Consider the following 21,099-nt stretch of genomic DNA (forward strand, 5'->3'; position numbering starts at 1 on the left):
TATGGGAGAAGTGGGCAAGGGAGGAGGGGAGGATGACGTGCTATGTTCTCTGGAATTTCTCTTTGTTGTGTATGGCCTGCTTTGACTGGGCCTTTTAAAATAGCCACACCTACACGCATTTAAAGGGTGAGTTAATCACCTGTAGTGTGCGTATTGCCTGCACGGTATGTTCTTAAGTTGCCACACGGTCATGTACTTGTGCAATTTAGAGGGAGCTCTACCTCCATCAGGTCTGAAGGCTTTTTGCTTCATCCTTGAAAACAGTCCCCATTCACCACCACCCTCCTTTATGTGGCTGAGTTTATTTTCACTTTAATCAACTTTTCATTTAACTCATTTCACTTTCTTCAGGTCAGAGGTGTGGTTGTGGGTACTGGGTCCTACTTATGTCTGTCGCCTTATGAAATATGTGGAACACTCCTTGTTCTGCTCTGTGCACCCACCTACATTTCTTTCTCCGGTACATCAATTATGTCATTCGTGCTGCTTGCTGTTCTCATCTGGAATTGGATCTCTCACCTTCATCTGGACTTCACCTTTTCCATTTCTGGGGATAGGCTATCAACCAATATCTACTACAAATCCACCGACTCCCTGTTAAGTTTGATTGCACTTCCTCACATCCTGCTTCCTGCAAGATTTCTATTCCATCCTCCCAGTTTCTTCATCTCCATCACATCTGTTCCAATAATGCCACCTACTACAGCTGCTTCTGACATTACTTTTTTCCAGAAGATTAGATTAGATTAGATTAGATTACAGTGTGGAAACAGGCCCTTCGGCCCAACAAGTCCACACCGACCCGCCGAAGCGAAACCCACCCATACCCCTACATTTACCCCTTACCTAGCACTACGGGCAATTTAGTATGGCCAATTCACCTGACCCTGCACATCTTTGTGATGTGGGAGGAAACCGGAGCACCCGGAGGAAACCCACGCAGACACGGGGAGAACGTGCAAACTCCACACAGTCAGTCGCCTGAGGTGGGAATTGAACCCGGGTCTCTGGCGCTGTGAGGCAGCAGTGCTAACCACTGTGCCACCGTGCCGCCCACTAAGTGAAGATTCCATAACTGAAGATTCCAACCAACCCACACACACACGCAAACAGACAGGCTTCTCTACCATGCCTAACCCATCTCTGTACTTCTCAGAAGGCTAATAGAATGTTGGCCGTAATTTCAAGGGGATGGAATATAAGAGTAGGGAAGTTGAACTGCAGTTGCACAAGATGCTGATGAGATCATGCCTGACATACTGAGAGCAGTTTTGGCCAACCTATTTAAGAAAAGATACCATTTCATTGGAGGCAATTCAGAGAAGGTTCACTAGATGATCTCTGGTATTATATTTTATGAGCAAATGCTAAACAATTTGGAACTGTACTCAGTGGAGATCAGAAGAATGAGAGGTCATCTCATTGAACCATATTGGATAATTAAGGGCCTTTGCAGTGTAAAGGCTGAGAGGATGATTCACCTAATGGCAGAGTCTCGGACCAGAGGACATATTCTGAGATTTAAGGCTTGAGTTCAGGAGGAATTTTTTCTCTGAGGGTTGAGAGCCTTTGGAACTCCTTGCCACAACTGTAGGGGGAGAGTCCTTTTGTATATTTAAGGTTGAGATAGATTGTTATCAGCTGTGGAATCAAGGGTTGTGGGGAAAGGACAGGAAAGTGGATGTAATAGAGTCATAAACATGTACAGTATGGAAACAGACCCTTCAGTCCAACTCATCCATGCCAACCAGATATCCCAAACTAATCTAATCCCATTTACCAGCACTTGGCCCATATCCCTCTAAACTCTTTCGATTCATACAGCCATCCAGATGCCTTTTAAATGTTGCAATTGTACTAGCCTCCACCACCACCTCTGGCAGCCAATTCCACATATGCACCATCCCCTGTGTGCAAAAGTTGCTCCTTACGTCCCTTTTATATCTTTCCCCTCACAACCTAAACCTAGTTCTAGTTCTAGACTCCCCCACCCCAGGGTCTCTCTGTTCAGCAACACTCCCAAGGACCTTACCATTAAGTGTTTAAGTCCTGCTAAGATTTGCTTTCCCCAAATGCAGCACCTCACATTTATCTACATGAAAAAGGTCAGATCATAATCCTGTTGTGAAGGCTGAAGGCAATAAATGTCCTGCTCCTGTTCCTATTTCAAATGGTCTTATGGCCTTCTACCCTCACTCTCTCCCTTTCCTCCCATAACAACAATAAAGTTCCCCTTGTCCTCACTTTCCACATTGAAAGGAACATCCTCTGTCATTTCCATCATCTCAAGCAGGATACCACCATCAAATGTATCTTCCCCCAGCCTCCACTATCAGCATTCCACAGAGACCGTTCCCTCTGTGATACTGGTCCACTCCTACATTAATCCTAACACTTCCTCATGCCCACCACCTGCCATGACACCTTTCCACACAATCACGGAAGTTGTAAGGCATGCCTATTTACCACTGCCTTCCTCACCATCCAAGGCCCAATTACACCTTTCAGCTGAAGCTGCAATTTAATTGCATTCCTTTCAATCTAGCCTGTTGTATTCACTGATTACAATGTGGTGTCCCTTTACGTTGGCAAGACCAAACTCAGACTGGGTGATTGCTTTGAGGACCCCTCCACTCTGACCACCGGAATTACCTCAACCTCCCTTTCTTTTAACCATTTCAATCAACCACCTTGCTCCCCTGCTAACATTCCTCGGGTGTGCTGCAATGCTCCAATGAAGCTCAATGCAAGATGAAGGGCCAGCATCTCCTTTACAATATCGAGGACTCATTATTGAGTTCCACAACTTCAAATCGTGGCTCTGTCCACTAGTTTTCTTTACCATCCTCTATTTACACCCAATTCCATCTCTATTTCTCCATTATCTCCATTAGTATGGCCTTTGTCTTTTGTCTGGACATCCTCACAATCTGTTCTCCTCACTCTTCCATCCCCTCTATCAGTAGAATGAAAAATACGAGTCTTCAGCTCCATTCAGTACTGAAAAAGAGTTGGATCAAACTTGAAACTTCTGTTTCTTTCTCCACAAATGAAACCAAGCATGCTGAGTTTCTTCAGCGCACTCTGTCTTTATGAGGGAGCACTGGTAGATTGTAATACTAGTGGTTCATGGTCTCCCCATCAACAGCTTACACTTTGTTAAGTAGCAAGCATTAAGATGAGAGTTGAGAAGGGCAAAAGCAGAAATTATATCAAACCGTGAACCCCACCCCAACCTAAAATGCACTTTAACATTTTATTTTCCCCATGTGATTTTTGGCTTAACTTGAAATTGCAGGCAAAATGTTGTTTTATAAGATTGGAGTTCACTTGAACCAAGTCAACTCAAAATACCTCCACCACTACAGTATCTGCCTATTAGCTTCATATTATATAGCTTCAAATATTTTCTCCAGACACAATCCCAGTCTGCAAGAGAAGAGCCTAGAGTTGAATGGCATATTCTTCATCTTTCCAGTTGATGTAAGATGAAAATGTCAGACAAACGCAATATTTTGTTTCAATTAAACCCTAGTGGCACATAAAATAAGTTTAACAATGAGATGTAGAGACTTAACCATGCATTGCTGTTTACAAACTTGCATGACAACAGGAGCAAAATAAAGTAGATGAAGGATGAGGACACCAAAATGCAGAATTAAAAAGATTGTAAGACCGTAAGGAAAGGAACAGGAGTAAGGTGTTCAGCCCTTTGAGTCGTGAGTGTGGTGCTGGAAAAGAACAGTAGGTCAGGCAGCATCTGAGGAGCAGGAGAGTCGACATTTCGCGCAAAAGCCCTCCTGCTCCTTTTCCAGCACCACGCTCTCGACTCTAATCTCCAGCGTCTGCAGTCCTCACTTTCGCCTATTCAGCCCTTTGATCCTGCTCCACCGTTCAATGCGATTATGACTGATCCAACATCCCTCATGTTCACCTTCCTGCTTTTTCCCTGTAACCCTTGATTCCCAGACTGATCAAGAACCTATCCCAGCCTTAAATATACACAAGGACTTTACCCTTGTAGCTCTCTGTGACAAAGGAATTCCAAAGATACCCAAACCTCAGAGAAGAAATTCCTCCTCATCTCAGTCTTAAGTTGGCACCCCTTTTTTCTCAGATTATGCCCTCTGGTCCTCGACTCTCCCATGTCAGCATTTACTCTGTCAAACCCCTTAAAAATCCTTTATGTTTCAATGAGATCACCTCACATTCTTTTAATTCTTCTAAAACTTTATTCATAAGACAAACCCTCCAGATCAAAAATCATCCTAGTGAACCTTCTCTGAACTATCTCCAATGAAATAATGTTTGTCCTAAAATAAAGGAACTAAAATCACAGTTGCCTAGATGTGGTCTCACCAGCACTTTATACAGTTACAGCAAGACTCCCCTACCCTTATTCGGTCACTTCCTAATTACCTCTGCACCTGTGTGCTGGCTTTCTATATTTCATGCACAAGTACCTCCCCAAGTCCCTTTGCAGCTTTCTGCAGTTTTTCTCCATTAAGATAATACTATACATTGTGATTGTTTAAAGGATGCTTTTGTACAATTTCAAGAGTGAAAAACACTGATTTCAAAACAATTAATGTTTGATTGGCCTTCAGTATGAATGGATTAGAATGGTGAAAAGTAGACAGAATTCTCAGTTCTGATCCCACTACCCTTACTGGAAGTGCACAAAAACAAAAACAAAAAAAACAAAGGGTCTTGTGACATGGTGTAGTGTCCTGATTCCTGGGCCAAAATGTCTGGGTTCAAGTGCCACCTGGCCCATAGGTGTGTCATATCACGGCAGAACAGGTTGATCAGTTTCAGGTAAGCAAGGGATCAGCAGGGCTGACCGGCCAGTTACAGACTTGCACTCTTTGTCTAGCTTTATCTATCAAGAGTGGGAACTGGAGCAAGATAATATCTATCCTTTGACTCTTCGAGCTCCAAAGGAGGATGGGAAGAATCCTGATATTTTCTAATCATAAGTTCATAAAATACAGAAGCAGAATTAGGCCTTTCAGCCCATTGAATCTGCTCTGCCATTTAATTGTGGCTGATATACTCCTTACTCCCATTTTCCTGCCTTCTCCCCATAGCCTTTCAACCCATTACCAAGTGAGAATCTGTGTAACTCCTTCTTAAATTTAGTGCCCCAGCATCCATGACACTTTGAAGTAACAACCTGTTTAGAGCTGTTACTTCACACCTGAAGAGCAGGTGGGATATGAACTTAGGCCTCTTGGCTCAGAATTAGGGACACTACCACAGCACCAGAAGAGTCTATCTTATTATTGCCCATCTCTGGAACGGCAGTGCCTTGTACCCAGCCTCTCGGCTCAAAGATAGGAACATTACCACTGCATCACAAAAACCTTTAATAACCTGTATCTACATTGAAAATTATATTGACAAACTGCTACATGTTATCAGGCAGTATTTAATAATTCATGCATTTAACTCAATGATGTGGATCAATAATATTGCCAGAATGCACCTATTTATTTTGAAAAGGCTTTCAAATGCCCTGTTTTATCTACAGTTTAGAGAAGGTGGCCCAGTCACATTAATCAATAGCACTTGTTAGCATGTGCATTTTTGCAAAAATGGGAAGGATTTTCAGTCCTAGAGCTTACCAATGTCCATAAGTGCACTGATTAACTATAGTTATGCCAGCTAGGAATGTCCCATGAACTGCCCTCAACAAGGAAGCAGTGAGTATGCTACGATCAGAGAGTCCAGCCTGGGCTATAAATGGGCCAGTGTCCTGTTCTTGGTCTCTTTCCTGTTTTAAAATAAAGTATGTGTGGCTGTCAGGTGAGGGTATATCCCAATTTAACTCTGGTGTTCCCCGCAATGAAACAACATGATGGCTTTCATTAGGCATGAAGGGCGATCATTTGAGCAAGATGTTGGAGGGCTGTAGGACCATATCTCAGCACTATTTAGTGCCATCAATAGAAATGGAGATTTATCCTTCTCTAAATCTGCCATTGACTTGCTCTAAATAGGCTGTGATCCAGTCCATTCCTTCCTTGAACCTGTTATTACTCAGAGGTTGAACGTGCACTCAAGAATGGATCAGCAACACTTAAAAAGTATTGAAAGTAATCATAATTCTACTTGTGAGAGGTTTTAATGAGATTTTAATTACTGGTTTGATTTATTGTTTGAAGGCAATCCTCCAGATGCTTACTTTCATGGTTTTTTCTCCCTTTTTTCAGTTAGTAAGTAAGAGTTCATTTACAGCCCTACTGGTGGTTTGATTCAGTCACGTTATCGTCCACTTTCGAATGTGAACGCTAACTCTCCATCAGCAGTAGCGTGTTCTAGTGCTACAAGCCAAGGCTGCGGCTGTTTGTCCCCATCCCGTGCACTGCCTCCTCAGGCCCTGGATTATCATGAGATCTGAATGCACTCGGCCAATATTTTTGACTTAAATCTGTGAAATACAGCAACTCTTGCCCGTATCATGCTGCGATACAGTCTGTACTCCTCTTCCCGCTCTCCCTCCCACCCTGCATGTGCTCAGAGGCTGATATCATGCGGTTGTTTAGCATTGCTGGGCTGCTGCTGATTTGCATACAGCCGCTTTGTTTGTCTCTCTGTGCCTGTCCGACTCTAAAGTCTATTTATTTTGCATGAGTCATATCTCTCTCATATCAGGATTCAGATCTCGATCAATAGAGGTTAGTGCAGTTAAATGTTTTATTGATTGAACTGTTAATCCAGGCAAGCAGGGCAATATAGCCAGAGTAACTTAGTCAATTGACTAAGGTATTAGAAAACACATGACATATAAAATCTATAACAATTATAACAACATGGAAACAGACCCTTTGTGTCAGTCATGTGAGTCTAACAAGTCATTGATATTTTCAATCATTTTAAAACACATTTTCTTAGTGATATTTAACACGACATGCTCCCTGTTTTTAACTGAATAACTTCTGATTAATTTTTAGATTTTGTTCTTTTCTTGGTTTAAAGCAAATCTCATACCTTGAGACCTAAAATTAGTAGCACCTTTTAAAAAGGTTTATGTTAAACCTGTAGGTTTCACATCATATTGAACAGCAAAAGAACCATAAACTCAAAACAAATAGACAAAATGCTAGACATCATGGCAACCCACAATTGTAAGAGAAAGGTTAATGGTTCGAATTGAAAAGTCCTTATTAAAACTCAACACTCATCTGTTTGACATGACCCCTTTGTGGCATTGGTCAGTGAAGAGAGGATCGTATAAAAGATAGCTCCTGGATAACTGGCAACCAGGCAATTCCATCAATAAAGCAGCTGCTCATAACTGGCTGCATGGGTTAAACACAAGTAGGGTAATTCTAACCTTTGGATGATAGTCAGCCAGCAGCTTAGTTTGTGTCTCTCCCCATTTTAATTTCCATTGTCTCCAATGATCAGCTGAAATGTAAAAGACTGCTGACTCACCGTCAGCTATTTTACAATATCATTATCAAATCAAGGAAAAATGGAGTCATATTTCTATTTTGACTTAATAGCTGTTCACCCCAGGTCCACTTGAAAATATACTGGCTGTGATTCCCTGCTGAAAAGTATTTAGAATACTTTACCTATTGCAATTTATGGTTTTTTGGAAAATCTGATTCTAAACAGACCATAATATATTTCCTGGCCAAAAGACATACGGTTTTCTTTTGGATAAGCCCTCTACATGTCTTTTGATCTAGTTGATGGGCCAACAACTGCAGACATGTCTGCCCTCCAAGAGGGCATCACTGTGGGGAAAATTATATATTATGTTGCTGGAACTACTAATTCACGTCCCTTCCACTCCATTCATTGGCAACTTGCTGCATCATTCTCCCTGTGAGAGGATGGGAAGACAGTGTATCCTCTGAAATGACAGATATGTTCTGAAGCAAGTACATTGATGCCTCTGTTCATCATGGAAGTGAGCAATGTATAAAGTACAGCTAATTTACAGACTAATGTCAGCTTTGAGTGACTTATATTTTTGGGTTTGGATGTGAGATTGTTTCAAGGAATTAATTTTGCACAGTTTGAGCCAATATAAGTGCAAACTAATGTTGTGTGATACCAGTGAAGTCCTAATTTAAAGGCAATCCAATATAAGTAAGTTTTAAGCTTTACCAACATTATAAAAGAAAATTCATTGAAAAATTTTGCATTTGAGAAAGGTGTGGAGATTGCAGCAGAACTCAGCACCAACAGTTTTCATCGGGCTAAACGACTATTTGGAGTAAAACTGCAAACTGTACAGGATATACACAGGCACCGTAGGCAGCATCACCATGGGACTGTTAACCAAATGAGAAATTAGCCAAAAATAAATCGAGTTAGGATTGCTGGGTTCAACTGCAGTTTACTTTCACTGTGATCCTATCAAAGGCTTTAGCTAAAATCAAATCTTTAATAGGTTATAAATCATCAGGAATCAACAATTAATCTCATCCTGTTAGAGAAATAAAGGGTAACCTATTTATTTTTAGTTGCATTCACTTGCAAATCCTGCAATTCATTTATTTCCATTTGTAATTTAATTGTTAAATCATATATCCGATTAATATAATTTAACTAGTATTCTTCCAGACCACTAATAAAAATAAAACTCTAAAGTATTTTAGTCTCTTGCTCATTGCAGTTTCAGTTAAAATGCAATACTGAAAATAAAATTCTGATTAAACAACAGCATCCTGCATGCGTATAACATGTTTGTTGAAGCAAAACGTTCTGAGGCCCTTCACAGAAACATTATCAAATTTGACAATGAGCCACATTTAAATTTTGAGGCCAGGTTAAAACCCAGTCTAAAGAGGCAGATTGTCGTGTATGTAACCCCAAATATCAGAAAGGACAGTTTAGATTGACAAGTGAAGAGCTGCTTCAGTGTGTAGTTGTTGAGTGATGATGTGAAGTACTGTAATGTCTCATTAGTTCTGCATTTGTATAGAGTCCTTGTAAAGCTTTAGCCTGATGTCACACATTAATGGTCTTCTATCTTGCACCCCTGCAGGTTCAGTGCATGCCACGTCGATCGCAGCCTCAAGAGTGGAGCAAGCACTGTCTGAGGTGGCTTCATCCTTGCAGAGCAGTATGCCAAGGCAGGGACCAATGCACCCTTGGATGACTCTGGCCCAGATTTGGTTGCATGCAGGTTAACATGCAGTGATTCTGCACCACTCTTTTGATTTCTTTTTTAAATTCAATTGTAAAATGAAAGTGAAGTTAAAAATAAGCAAAGCAAATTCCCAACACATGCATTGCTTTCAAAATATCTGAGCATTTTCTGCAAAACTTTCCAACATTGTTGGTGCATCTTCATGGTAAGTTGGAAAGTATGTGATTTGACGAATACTAGCACTGAGCAATGTGTTGCAAAGTAGCATGAAAAAGCATTATGTAAATGAAAGTTCAAGTTGCACTAATTAAGGAATCTAAAACATGAAGGCAGTGTCTTAGGATAAGGCACCAATCAATTAAGACTGAGAAGAGGAAAAATTACTTCACTCAGAGTTGTGCACCTTTGGAATTCTGTCACTCAGGTAGATGCTTCAGGGGTAAATACAGGCAGATTTGTGCACTTTCAGGGGATTTTGAGTGATATGGGAAGCAGGTGGGCAAGTGAAATTGAGGCCAGGGTCAGCTTTTATCACATTGAGTAGTGGAGCATGTTCATCAGGCTATATAGTCTATTATGCTTCTATTTCTTAAATTCTTGAGGTAAACTTCTCGAGTTGTTTCGTAAATCCATAAGGAAAAATAGAAATTAAGCCAAATAAAATAGTTGGCAAGCAGATCAAAAGCTTTGGTTAAAGAGAGAGACTTTAAGGAGAGGCTCAATGTGTTTGTGTGAGAGAGAGAGAGAGACAGACAGACAGACAGAGATGGAGAGACACAGAAGATTAGTAAAGGAAATTAATAGTGGGAGAACTAAGAAGCTGAAAGTCCACTAATGATATGTCATGGCTGCAGAAGAGGCTAGTTTGAGAGGAATGGATAATTCTGTGGGTGATTTTGGCATTGTAGGGCTGGTGAAAGTTACAGAGATAGGTTGAACATGATAATGGAGTGATGTAAATTTGGATTAGTTTGGGCAAATCTGGTGTAGAACAATGTTCTTTAAAATATATTTTGATATAATAAAATGCCCAAGGTGCTTCATAGGAGCACTATAAAGCAAATTAAGACACTTAGCCACATAAGAGATAGAAGACTAGATGATTAAATGCTTGGTCAAATACTTGGGCTTTAAAGGAGGAAAGTGAGGTAGAGAAAGGCTATTGTAGGGCTTAGGCCCTAGGCAGATAAAGGTAGAGCACTTAGAGTTGACAAAACAAAAGAGGCCAGAATTAGAGGAGGATGGTGATCTCAAAGGTTTTTGGGGCTGGCAGAGATAACAGAGATGAGGATGAAAATTTTCAAATCAAGACTTTGCTTGATAAGGAACATATCACCATGGGAGCTGTTGAGGTCCCAATACCAATCCATGTGACACACCACTTATTGTATCTTGTCAACCTGAAAAAGGTTCAGTTACACCTACTATCTTCTTCCTGTTAGCCAGTCAATATGCTACCCCCTGCACCATGACCTTTTGCTTTCTGTAATGATCTTTGATGTCATATCTTATCAAAAGCCTTCCAAGAAATGTCGGTACAGAATATATATACAGGTTCCCCTTCATCCAAACCATATGTGCCACATTAAAGAGCTCCAACACATTGGTCAAACATGATTTCCCTTTCTAAAGATCATGTTGATTCTGTCTGATTATTTAATGCCCTGCTATAACTTTTATAATAATAACTTCTAACACTATGACAAATGTTAAATTAACTGACCTATAGTTTCCTTTTTGTCTGCCTCCCTTTTTAAGTGGAGTTTTCTCTATCTTCCAATCTAACTGGACTATCCCTGAATCAGAAGAGTTTTAGAATATTAAAACTAATGCGCCAAATATCACACTAGCCATTTCTTTCAAGACCCCAAGATGAAGTCCAACCAGACCACTTGCCACTTATTTGCCCCACAGCTCCAACAATTTATTCAATAGCATTCCTCTGGTGATTATAATTTTCCTGAGTTCTTCCCTCCCTTCTATTTCCTGATTAATTATCACTTTGGAATGTTACTTGTATACTCAACAGTAAAGAATAATGCACAATGTCTGTTCAGTTCATTTTACTTGTTTTCCATTAATTTTCCAGTCTCACTTTCTATAGGACTAATGCTAACATTATTAACTTCATTTTTCTTTAAATGTTTACAGAACTCTTACTATCTATTTTTATATGTCTGGGTAGCTTTGTCATACTCTATTTTTCCATTTTTAATTTTTTGGTCATTCTTTGCTAATTTTATATTCAGTTGAATTTTATGACCTGCCATCTGTCCTTGCATAGTATATGTTTTTCTTTAAGCTTGATAATATCTTTAATATCTGTACTTAACGAGATCATGGGTATATGCCTTGGAATAGATTTTAAGTTATTGGAATACGTCTGTTCTGTGTATTCTGAAATATCCCCTTCACTTTCTACCACTGCATCTCTGTTACCTTTTCCTTTAACCTAATTTTCCAATTCACTATAGATAATTCTGCTTTCATGCACTTTTATATTTTATTTTGCACCCAATTCTCTTTCCTTTAAACTCACTGAATGTAATATTCAATCACATTATGGTCGCTGCTACCCAGGAGTTCCTTCAACATAAGCTCATTAATTAACTATCTCATTGCATGCATAACCTGCTAACTTAGCTCCAGAATATGCTGTTCTAAAAAACTAAACTGAAGGTATTCTATGAACCCTTCAACTAGGCAAACTTTGCCCATCTGAAATTTCCAGTCTATGTAAATTAAAATCTCCCATAACTAGTGCTGTGCTTTTCTGATAAGCTCTCTTTCTTCCTTCCCTTACTGGGTGGTTTCATTAGGAGGTCTGTACATCTCTTCCACAAGTGACTTTTTGTGTTGACCCAAATATCTTCACACCTTAGTTACTTGAACTTAAAGTCTCCCTTGTCTTGGATTAACAGAGTTGAAAATGTGTTGCTGGAAAAGCGCAGCAGGTCAGGCAGCATCCAAGGAACAGGAGAATCGACGTTTCGGGCATAAGCCCCCCGAAACGTCGATTCTCCTGTTCCTTGGATGCTGCCTGACCTGCTGCGCTTTTCCAGCAACACATTTTCAGCTCTGATCTCCAGCATCTGCAGCCCTCACTTTCTCCTTGGATTAACAGAGCCATGCTTCAAATTTGCTACTTCCCTGGCATTCCTAAATGTTCTGTACCATTCAAGATTCAGGTCCTAATCCATGTGATTCTCCAGCCATGTGTCTGTAATGGCTATTAGACTATACTTATTTTACGCATTGCATATTATCCTCTTAGTGGAGACCTTGTTGCTGTAGTGATATTGTTGCTACTAATCCAGAGAACCAGGTAATGTTCTGGGGACAAGGTTCAAATCCCACCACAGTATCATTCTATACTAAAGAAATAAATGCGAAAGAGAAGCAGTTTTTGCAAGAGTAAACTCTGGAGTGTTTGCTGAGGTTCTTTTTTGATTATTACAGGTTTCAATTTGTTGATCTAAAATTGTGACAAATTATTTCTTTTTGATCTAGAAATCGATGTTTCTGTCACTGAACACGTAATTGGTAGAAAATAAATAGAAAAAATGTCTGAATATGGTTTATGAAGTTCTCAAGTAAGATTTTGAATCAGAAACATTGACTCTCCTTCACAGAGTCTGACTGAGTCCATCATTTTCTACCTTCATTTCAAATTTCCAGAGCAAGTGGTCTTTTGCTCTTGTAGATATTTGCTGTTTGTGAGACCTTGCAGAGTGCAAATTGTTGGTCTGTAAAACAGCTGTGATTGCATACCAAAAATAATTTATTGGCTAGATGTAAACCTGTTGGTTAAGATACATGATAAACCACAATTAATTCCTCCAAGTGGTGGAATGCTCTTCTTTTGAGATATCTTCAACTCATTCCTTTAAATCAATAGGTTATGCTGTAGAGTCGTATAGCTCAAACTGTCTTGTATGGACGTGCAGAATCTAATATTTCAGCAACAGACTTCATTTAAATCAAGATTTAAAATGATAAAAGAGACCGATAAGTTGGATGAAGCACTGTCACTGGGGAAATTCAGAACAAGAGGGTGAAATCTTAAAATTAGCACTAATTCATTTAGGAATTAAGTTCTTTATGCAAGCAAGATATTATATATATGGAACATTGTTTTCACAAAGACATCAGATGCTGGAAACATTTGAAGATTTTGAGATTGAGATCCATCGACTTTTATTTTGCAAACAAGAAGACAAATGTGGACTTCAATTCCACAAAATAGCCTGAAACGCTATTTAATTCTGTACCTATTGTGGTGCAAACACCATTTCAAATTTAATGTTAGTCAGCCAAGTCTCTTGTTGGATCTTTTAGATTTAAAAAAAATTATTTGTTGGATGTGGTTGTCACTGCCAAAATAAGCATTTGTTGCATATATTTCGACCATATATACTCAAGTAATAGTCACATTTTTTGAGTACCTTTCAAGGTTAAATTTATATGGTCAACTATTACATGGATGCTACTTTTAAGTGGCTAAAATTCATGCCATATCATTAGCAGCAGCTCAATTGATCTCTGAACAAATATTTAAAAAAAGAATTACGGTAGTTCTAAAGACGCGGAGTGGAGCGCGATGGTCAGTGGACTGGAAGACCTGCAGCAGAGCAGGATGACCAGCAGACTGGAAAGTCCGGTAGGGGCGTTGGAAATGCGATAGGTGAAAGGAGGTTAAGGTGAGGGTGATAGGCAGGAGTGGGGGTGGGGGCGGAGAGGTCAGGAAGAAGATTGCAGGTTAGGAAGGTGGTGCTGAGTTCGAGGGTTGGGACTGAGACAAGGTGGGGGGAGGGGAAATGAGGAAACTGGAGAAATCTGAGTTCATCCCTTGTGGTTGGAGGGTTCCTAGGCAGAAGATGAGGCGCTCTTCCTCCAGCTGTCGTGTTGCTATGGTCTGGCAATGGAAGCCCTCCCCCAAGTCCCTCCTCCCTTCCTTTTATCTTAGCCTGCTGGACACACTTTCCTCATTCCTGAAGAAGGGCTCATGCCCGAAACGTCGATTCTCCTCCTTCGATGCTGCCTGACCTGCTGCGCTTTTCCAGCAACACATTTTCAGCTAACATAATAGTCACCACTGATGAGACTATAACTTTGAATTCAAGTTTTAATAATTGAATTTGAATTCATTATTAATTGAATGGAAATTCTGCCAGATGTAATGATGAGATTTAACCAGTATCCTTAGATTACTCTGGATTACTTGTCCAGTGACATTAATAGTCTGCCAATATCTCCCACTTGTTTTCCATTTTAAAATGTGATCATTGCTGTAAAAAGGCACTAATTTCACAAGAGTACAAATTGAAGGGGAAAATCAACATTGATGCTGAATGAGAGTGCTGATTGGTTGACAAATAGATTCTGAATCGAGAATGTGGTGCTGGAAAAGCACAGCTGGTCAGGCAGCATCCGAGGAGCAGGAAAATGGATGTTTTGAAACGTCGAATCTCCTGCTCCTTGGATGCTGCCTGACCGGCTGTGCTTTTCCATCACCACACTCTCAACTCTAATCTCCAGCATTTGCAGTCCTCATTTTCTCCTGACAAATAGATTCTGACTGATAAAGGCATTGCTAAGGGGGTCTTCACAGGTTAATGCTAATTGACAGTTAACAGCCAGGCTTTGTTTAAATGTTAAACCAGGTAGGTTTAGAATAGTTATGGCAGTGGGGATCTCATCTCAAATTCACTTCCTTACTCTGGAAAGGTGCAAAGACAAAACTCTCAAACAAAATATTTTTTAAAATGTACTTGTCGAATGGAATACTCTTATTGCCAAAAGATATCCAGCTCTGAGAAAGTTAAATAATCAGTTTGAACATACGGAGGAAGTAAACACCTTCTGATCAGCTTCTATGTAGATGATTTCTGTGAAACTCTGGCAGCTCCCAACTCACCGAGATTTTAGTTTCCTGTATGTGTCACTGTAATAAGATGACGTATTCATCATGAAGCATTTAAATATTAACCAAAAGCACTTTCTTCCATCCCATTGTGGATGCATATTTCAGTGAGTCATAATTCTATGATTGAAGTACAGAACAAATCTGGAAAGGAGGGTATTTATTGGGAAATAAGCCAACTTGTATGTCTAAATCCCTCGGTGGTCTCACCCCCTGTCTATATATAATCTCCTACAGCCTTTTATGATATCAGCACTCCTTCAATTCTGACTTTGTGTCTGTCATAATTATAATTCCATCTAATGCCATCTCCTACCCTGCATGAATTGAACCCACACTTTTGCCATCACAATGCATTCCAACCAGCCATCCAGCCAGCTGAACTAACCAACAGCTGAAGTTACCACTCTCCTTCTCAACATCTCCCCTTATCTGAGGCATGGTGACCCTCAGGTTAAACCACCACAAGTTGTCTCTCTCTAAGAGAGCAACATAGACTGGTAGGAGTATGGTGACTTTACCTATTACCTATACTATCCAGTCTTCATGTATTCAAGCTGATTGGAGCGCCATGGAGAGTGAGTTAGTATTAGCAGTCGCAAGCAGAATGTTTTTAGTTTTGATTTTAGAAGTTTAATATAGTTTATGCAGGATTTGAAATCAGACAGATAGTGCAACAGCCTTGTACAGTAGTGAAGATTCATTTTGAGAGGTCTAGAATTTAAGAGCAGAGATGTACTGCTGAGGCAGTATAAGGCTCTGGTCAGACAGCATTTGAAATGTTGTGAGCATTTTGGGCCCTATACCTAAGGAGGGATATTGGATTAGTGGTGCTGGAAGAGCACAGCAGTTCAGGCAGCATCCAAGGAGCTTCGAAATCGACGTTTCGGGCAAAAGCCCTTCATCAGGAATAAAGGCAGTGAGCCTGGAGCGTGGAGAGATAAGCTAGAGGAGGGCGGGGGTGGGGAGAAAGTGCATAGAGTACAATGGGTGAGTGGGGGAGGGGATGAAGGTGATAGGTCAGGGAGGAGAGGGTGGAGTGGATAGGTGGGATATGCCAACCTTGGAGGGGGTCCAGAGGAGGTTCACAGGAATGATCCTGGGAATGAAGGGCTCTGTCATATGAGGTATGGTTGAGGCCTCTGGGTCAGTACTGGATGAAGTTTAGAAGGATGGGGAGATCTTACCGAATACTGAGAAGCCTGGGCAGAGTGGACTCTGAGAAGATGTTTCAACTAGTAGGAGAGACTAAGACCCAGGGGCACAGCCTCGAAGTGAAGGACCAACAGTTGAAAATTGAGGTGAAAAATTTTGTCAGCCACAGGGTGGTTAATCTGTGGAATTCATTGCTGCAGAGGCCAAGTCTTTGAGGGCAATTAAGACAGAGCTTGATGTGTAAGGGGAAGAAGACAGGAGAATGGTTTGAAAACAAAATTTGCCATTTTTGAATGGTAGAGAAGCCTCGATTGGCTGAATGGCTTAATTCTGCTCCAATTTGGTCTTATAGTACAGCATATAAATTGAAATGATCTGCTGACGGTGTTGCCAAAAGACAACAATCTCGTGTATTTTTTCAGCACTTTATGTAAACCATTCCAAAGTGCACCTCAGGATTGCAGTTGAACAAAATTTGATACTGAGCCATATAGTGGCATAATAGAACAGAAGCTTAATTCAGGATATTAAGGAAGATCTTAAAGAAAGTAAAAGACATAGAGAGACATGCATTTCCAGAACTTAGGATCCAGGCAGCTGAAGTTGCCATAAAGGTCAAATTAGATTTATTTTAAAATAATGGATTGAGCCTAGCACATAATTCAGGCACAAGAGTAGGAGATATAAGGGCTGTACTAAAATTGGGATGACCACAAGGGAGCATTGTTATTGGCTTTACTGTGGAAATAATTATCTTTTACTCCAACTCATTCTTTCCCTAGATCTCAAAGGCATAAAACTCTTTGCTTCTCAGTCTTCTCTTCATGTTACAATCCATTTAAAACCAAGCTGGATATCAGGTAATTGAAAACTCTTACAGTGCAATTTACAAGGATAAAAAAGCCCTTCATGGTGGCAACTACATGCAGCTCTGCCCCCTAACTCTCCTGAAGTTCTGGTATGCTGCTGGTGTCTTCCATGCTGAAAACTGATGCAAAGTACCTATTCAGTTCCTCCACCATTTCTTTTTTCCCCGTTACTACTTCTCCAACCTCATTTTCCAGATGTCCAATGTCCACTCTTGTCTCTCTCTTATCTTTTAAATATCAAAAAAAACTATTGCAGTCTTCTTTATATTTTTTAGCTAGCTGTCTTATTGCATCATCTATCCCATTGTTGCTTTTATGGCTATCCTCTATACTAGTTTTTAAAAGCTTCCCAAACCTCTGGCTTCCGGACTAATCTCCACATTGTATGTTGTTTTTCTTGCTTTTATGCTTTCCCTGACTTCCTTTATGAGCCATGGTTGCCTCATCCTCCCCTGAGTACGTCTCTTCTTCCTTGGAATGAATTTCTGCTGTGTCTCCTGAATTACCCTCAGAAACCCCTGCTATTGCGGCTCCACCATCTCCCCCACCAGGCTCCCCTTGCAATCAATTCTGGCCAACACCTCCCTCATGTCTTTGTAGTTAACTTTACTCAATTCTAATACAGTTACTTCTGATTCCAGCTTCTCCCCCTCAAACTACAGGGTGAATTCTGTTATATTCTGCTCACTGCCCCTCGGGGTTCCATCACCTTCAGCTCCCTAATCAGGTCTGCCTCATCACCAAATCCAGAATTACCTGTTCACGGCTGCTTCAAAGAAACCACCTCATAGACATTCCACAAATTCCTTCTCTTGGGATCCGCTGCCAATCTGATTTTTCCCCGTTCACCTGGATATTGAAGCCCCCATGATTATTGTTATAGTGCCTTTCTTACATGTCATTTCTATCTCCTGATTTATTTTCTTCCTCATATGCTGATTACTGCTAGGAGGCCTGTAGACAGCTTCCATCTGGGTCTTTTTTCCTTCGACATTCCTCAGCTCTCCCCACACTGATTCTATGCCTTACTGCTATTGATTTAATTTCATTTCTTCCTAACAAGGCAATCTGCCCATCTGCCTGTTCTTCTGGTAGGATGTGTATCCCAGGATGTTTGATTCCCAGTCCTGATCCCCTTGCAGCCAGATCTCTCTGATGCATGCGATATTGTACTTGCCAATTCCAATCTGCGCTACAAGCTCATTTACCTTTTTTCATTAACTGCGTGCATTTAAGTACAACACCCTCAGTACGGCATTGACTGCCCTATTCCCATAGTTGTTCCTTTTTCTGCTGTGCCTGAAGTTAGGTTCCTGACCCTTTCCATAGTGTCTCTCCAATTACTTGTTCTGGATACTGTAATAACTTTTATTGGGTGCCCCCTCCTTTAACGTTTTCCATTATTTTCCAAGCAACTGAACCCCATCCCCTCACTGTTTAGTTTAAAGTCCTATCCACAGCCCTCCGGTCCCAGCATGATTCAGGTGGAGCCCGTCCCGTTGGAACAGCTCCCTCGTTTCCCAGTAATCGTGCCAATGTCCCATGAATTCGAGCCTGTTTCTCCAACACCAATCTTTGAACCACCTCTTTAATCTTCTTGACTCAGTGCCAATTTGCTTGTGGTTCAGGTAGTAATCCGGAGGTAATTACTTTTCTGATTCTGCTCTTTAGTTTATCCCCTAGCTGCTTATATTCGTTCAGCAGAACCTCTCTCTACCTATATCACTGGTACTTACAAGGACCATAACAACTGGATCTTTTCTCTCCCTCTCCCAAGTTCCTTTTGCAACCCAGATGAGATATTTTGAACCTGGGTACCAGGCAGGCAACACAGCCTTCAGGACCCGCGTTGCTGGCAACAGAGAAACAATATGTATTCCCCCGACTGTACTAACCCCGATTACAACTACATTTCCCTTTTCTCCGTGCTGTTCAGTAGCTCCCTGAGCCATGGTCAATTTGCTGCTCCTCCCTACAGCCTCCCACTCTCACCCACACGGCGGGGGCAAGAATTTCAAACCTGTTAGACAAGCTCAGGGACTGAGGCTCCTTCAGCACTACCTCCTGGATCCTTGTACCTGTGTTGCTGGTAGTCACACCCTCCTGTCCCTGAACACAGATTGAATTTGAGGTAGTTAATCTAAAGGATATGACTGCCTCCTGAGACACAGTGTCCAGGCAGCTCTCCCACCCCAGAAGCCAGAGTTCCTTGTGCAACCAGCACTTGCTACAGATGTGGTCACTGCAAACCATACTGGGGTCCACCAGCTCCCCCATCGTACAGTTATGATCTGCCGTTTTGCTCAAATCGCTATTTTAATTACTTAGTTCTTAATTTGATTTTTCAACATTTCCTACTGATGGTTTAGTTTGTAGCCTGTAAATATTTCCCCTATTTACCTTCAACCTGAAGGTAACCAATAAGAGATAGTCAAATTAGTAGCAATTATCAACCAATGAACTTGTGTTTTAAGTGTGATGCCACTCTTTTTGTGCTGGACCCTTGATCCTGGGCTTCTTTTTATCCTGTTTATATAAAAAAAAAGTCCCCCAGTCCTCATTTACCATCCCACCAGCATCCACATTAGCTGCTGTTTCTGCCACCTCCAGCAGGAAGCCACCACCAATTACATATTCTCCACCCGTATCATCCTTCCACAGTGACCATCCCCTCCAGGACAACTTAGTCCAGTCCTAACAAGCCCCAAAAGCCCCATGGCACCTTCCCATGCAGTTGCAGAAAATGTAACACCTAATGGTTAATTCCTCTCTCCTCAGTATCCAAGGGTCCACACGCACCTTCCAGGTGAAGCAACAATTTACCTGCACTTCGCTCAATCTAGTCTATTGTATTTGCTGCTCACAATGTTGTCTCCTCTACATTCGGCGAATGAAATGCAGACTGGATGACCGCTTTCAAGAACACCTACATGTTGTTCTTAAAAATGATCCTGAACTTCTGACACTTCAACACACCGCCATGTTCCCTGAACACCATTTCATTTTCTGCTCAGGGACACTGCAACCTTCAGGGTTCCATAATAAATTCTATAATTTTAGGGCCTGAGAACCTTCTCCCATGTTCTTATCCTAAACCCCACACAGCAGTCCTTTTCGTCAAATGGACTGCTCTCATCGAACCAACCTGTTTTCACCCATTAATGGACCCTATTAGCAACATTTCATTCTCCCCAGCTCAACATTAACCATTCCTGTCTGCCCAACTGTTGTTCTCTCCCTTTGGGCTTCATGTTCACTTATTGTTTACTCCCAGCCCAGTCTTTCGCATAGTCATAGAGTCATAGAGACGTACAGCATGGAAACAGGCCCTTTGGTCCAACTCGTCCATGCCGACCAGATATCCCAACCCAATCTTGTCCCACCTGCCAGCACCCGGCCCATATCCCTCCATACCCTCTCTATTCATTTACAGGGTTCAGAAAAGATTTACAAGGATATTGCCAGGGTTGGAGGATTTGAGCTATAGGGAGAGATTGAATAGGCTGGGGCTGTTTTCTCTGGAGCGTCAGAGTCTGAGGGGTGACCTTATAGAGGTTTATAAAATCATGAGGGGCATGGATAGGGTAATTAGATGACGTCTTTTCCCTGGGGTGGGGGAATCCAGAATTAGAGGGCATAGGTTTAGGGTGAGAGGGGAAATATATAAAAAAGACCTACGGGGCAACTTTTTCACGCAGAGGGTGGAATGTGTATGGAATGAGCTCCTAGAGGAAGTGGTGGAGGCTGGTACAATTGCATAATTTGCCAACCTTTTCCTGGCTGCTTTCAGTTCCAAAGGAGAGTCACTAGAATCAAAATGTTGGCTCTGCTTTCTTTCCACAGATGCTGCCAGACCTGTTGAGTTTCCCCAGCAGTTTTTGTTCTTGTTTATTTTCCTGGTATTGCTGACACTTTCAGGCTGGGCTGTGTACCACACCGAGAACCAGCACTTTTTTCCCCCAGAGTAGGCAGTGGTTCCACAGGCAAGGACTGATCTTTTCCAGGATGGGCTATGGCTCCAGTACTTGTATCTATAGTTT

The 21,099-nt window shown here is 41.2% G+C and overlaps 1 protein-coding gene across 2 annotated transcripts in view; it reads left to right on the forward strand.

The window, feature by feature from the left end:
• Nucleotides 1-21,099, forward strand: part of ttc7b (tetratricopeptide repeat domain 7B) — a 371,811-nt gene that overhangs the window by 273,330 nt on the left and 77,382 nt on the right. The window contains exons 18-19 of one of the 2 annotated variants that reach the window (XM_043696948.2): nucleotides 6,168-6,218; nucleotides 9,008-9,148. In XM_043696948.2, coding sequence (XP_043552883.2) covers nucleotides 6,168-6,218; nucleotides 9,008-9,148 — 192 coding nt within the window. The remainder of the gene's footprint in view (nucleotides 1-6,167; nucleotides 6,219-9,007; nucleotides 9,149-21,099) is intronic. The other variant, XM_043696949.2, reaches the window with a different exon arrangement.

The sequence above is a fragment of the Chiloscyllium plagiosum genome, unplaced genomic scaffold, assembly GCF_037043375.1.
Source record: "Chiloscyllium plagiosum isolate Xiang-an unplaced genomic scaffold, Cpla_swu_hap1 HiC_scaffold_8, whole genome shotgun sequence".
NCBI lineage: Eukaryota > Metazoa > Chordata > Chondrichthyes > Orectolobiformes > Hemiscylliidae > Chiloscyllium > Chiloscyllium plagiosum.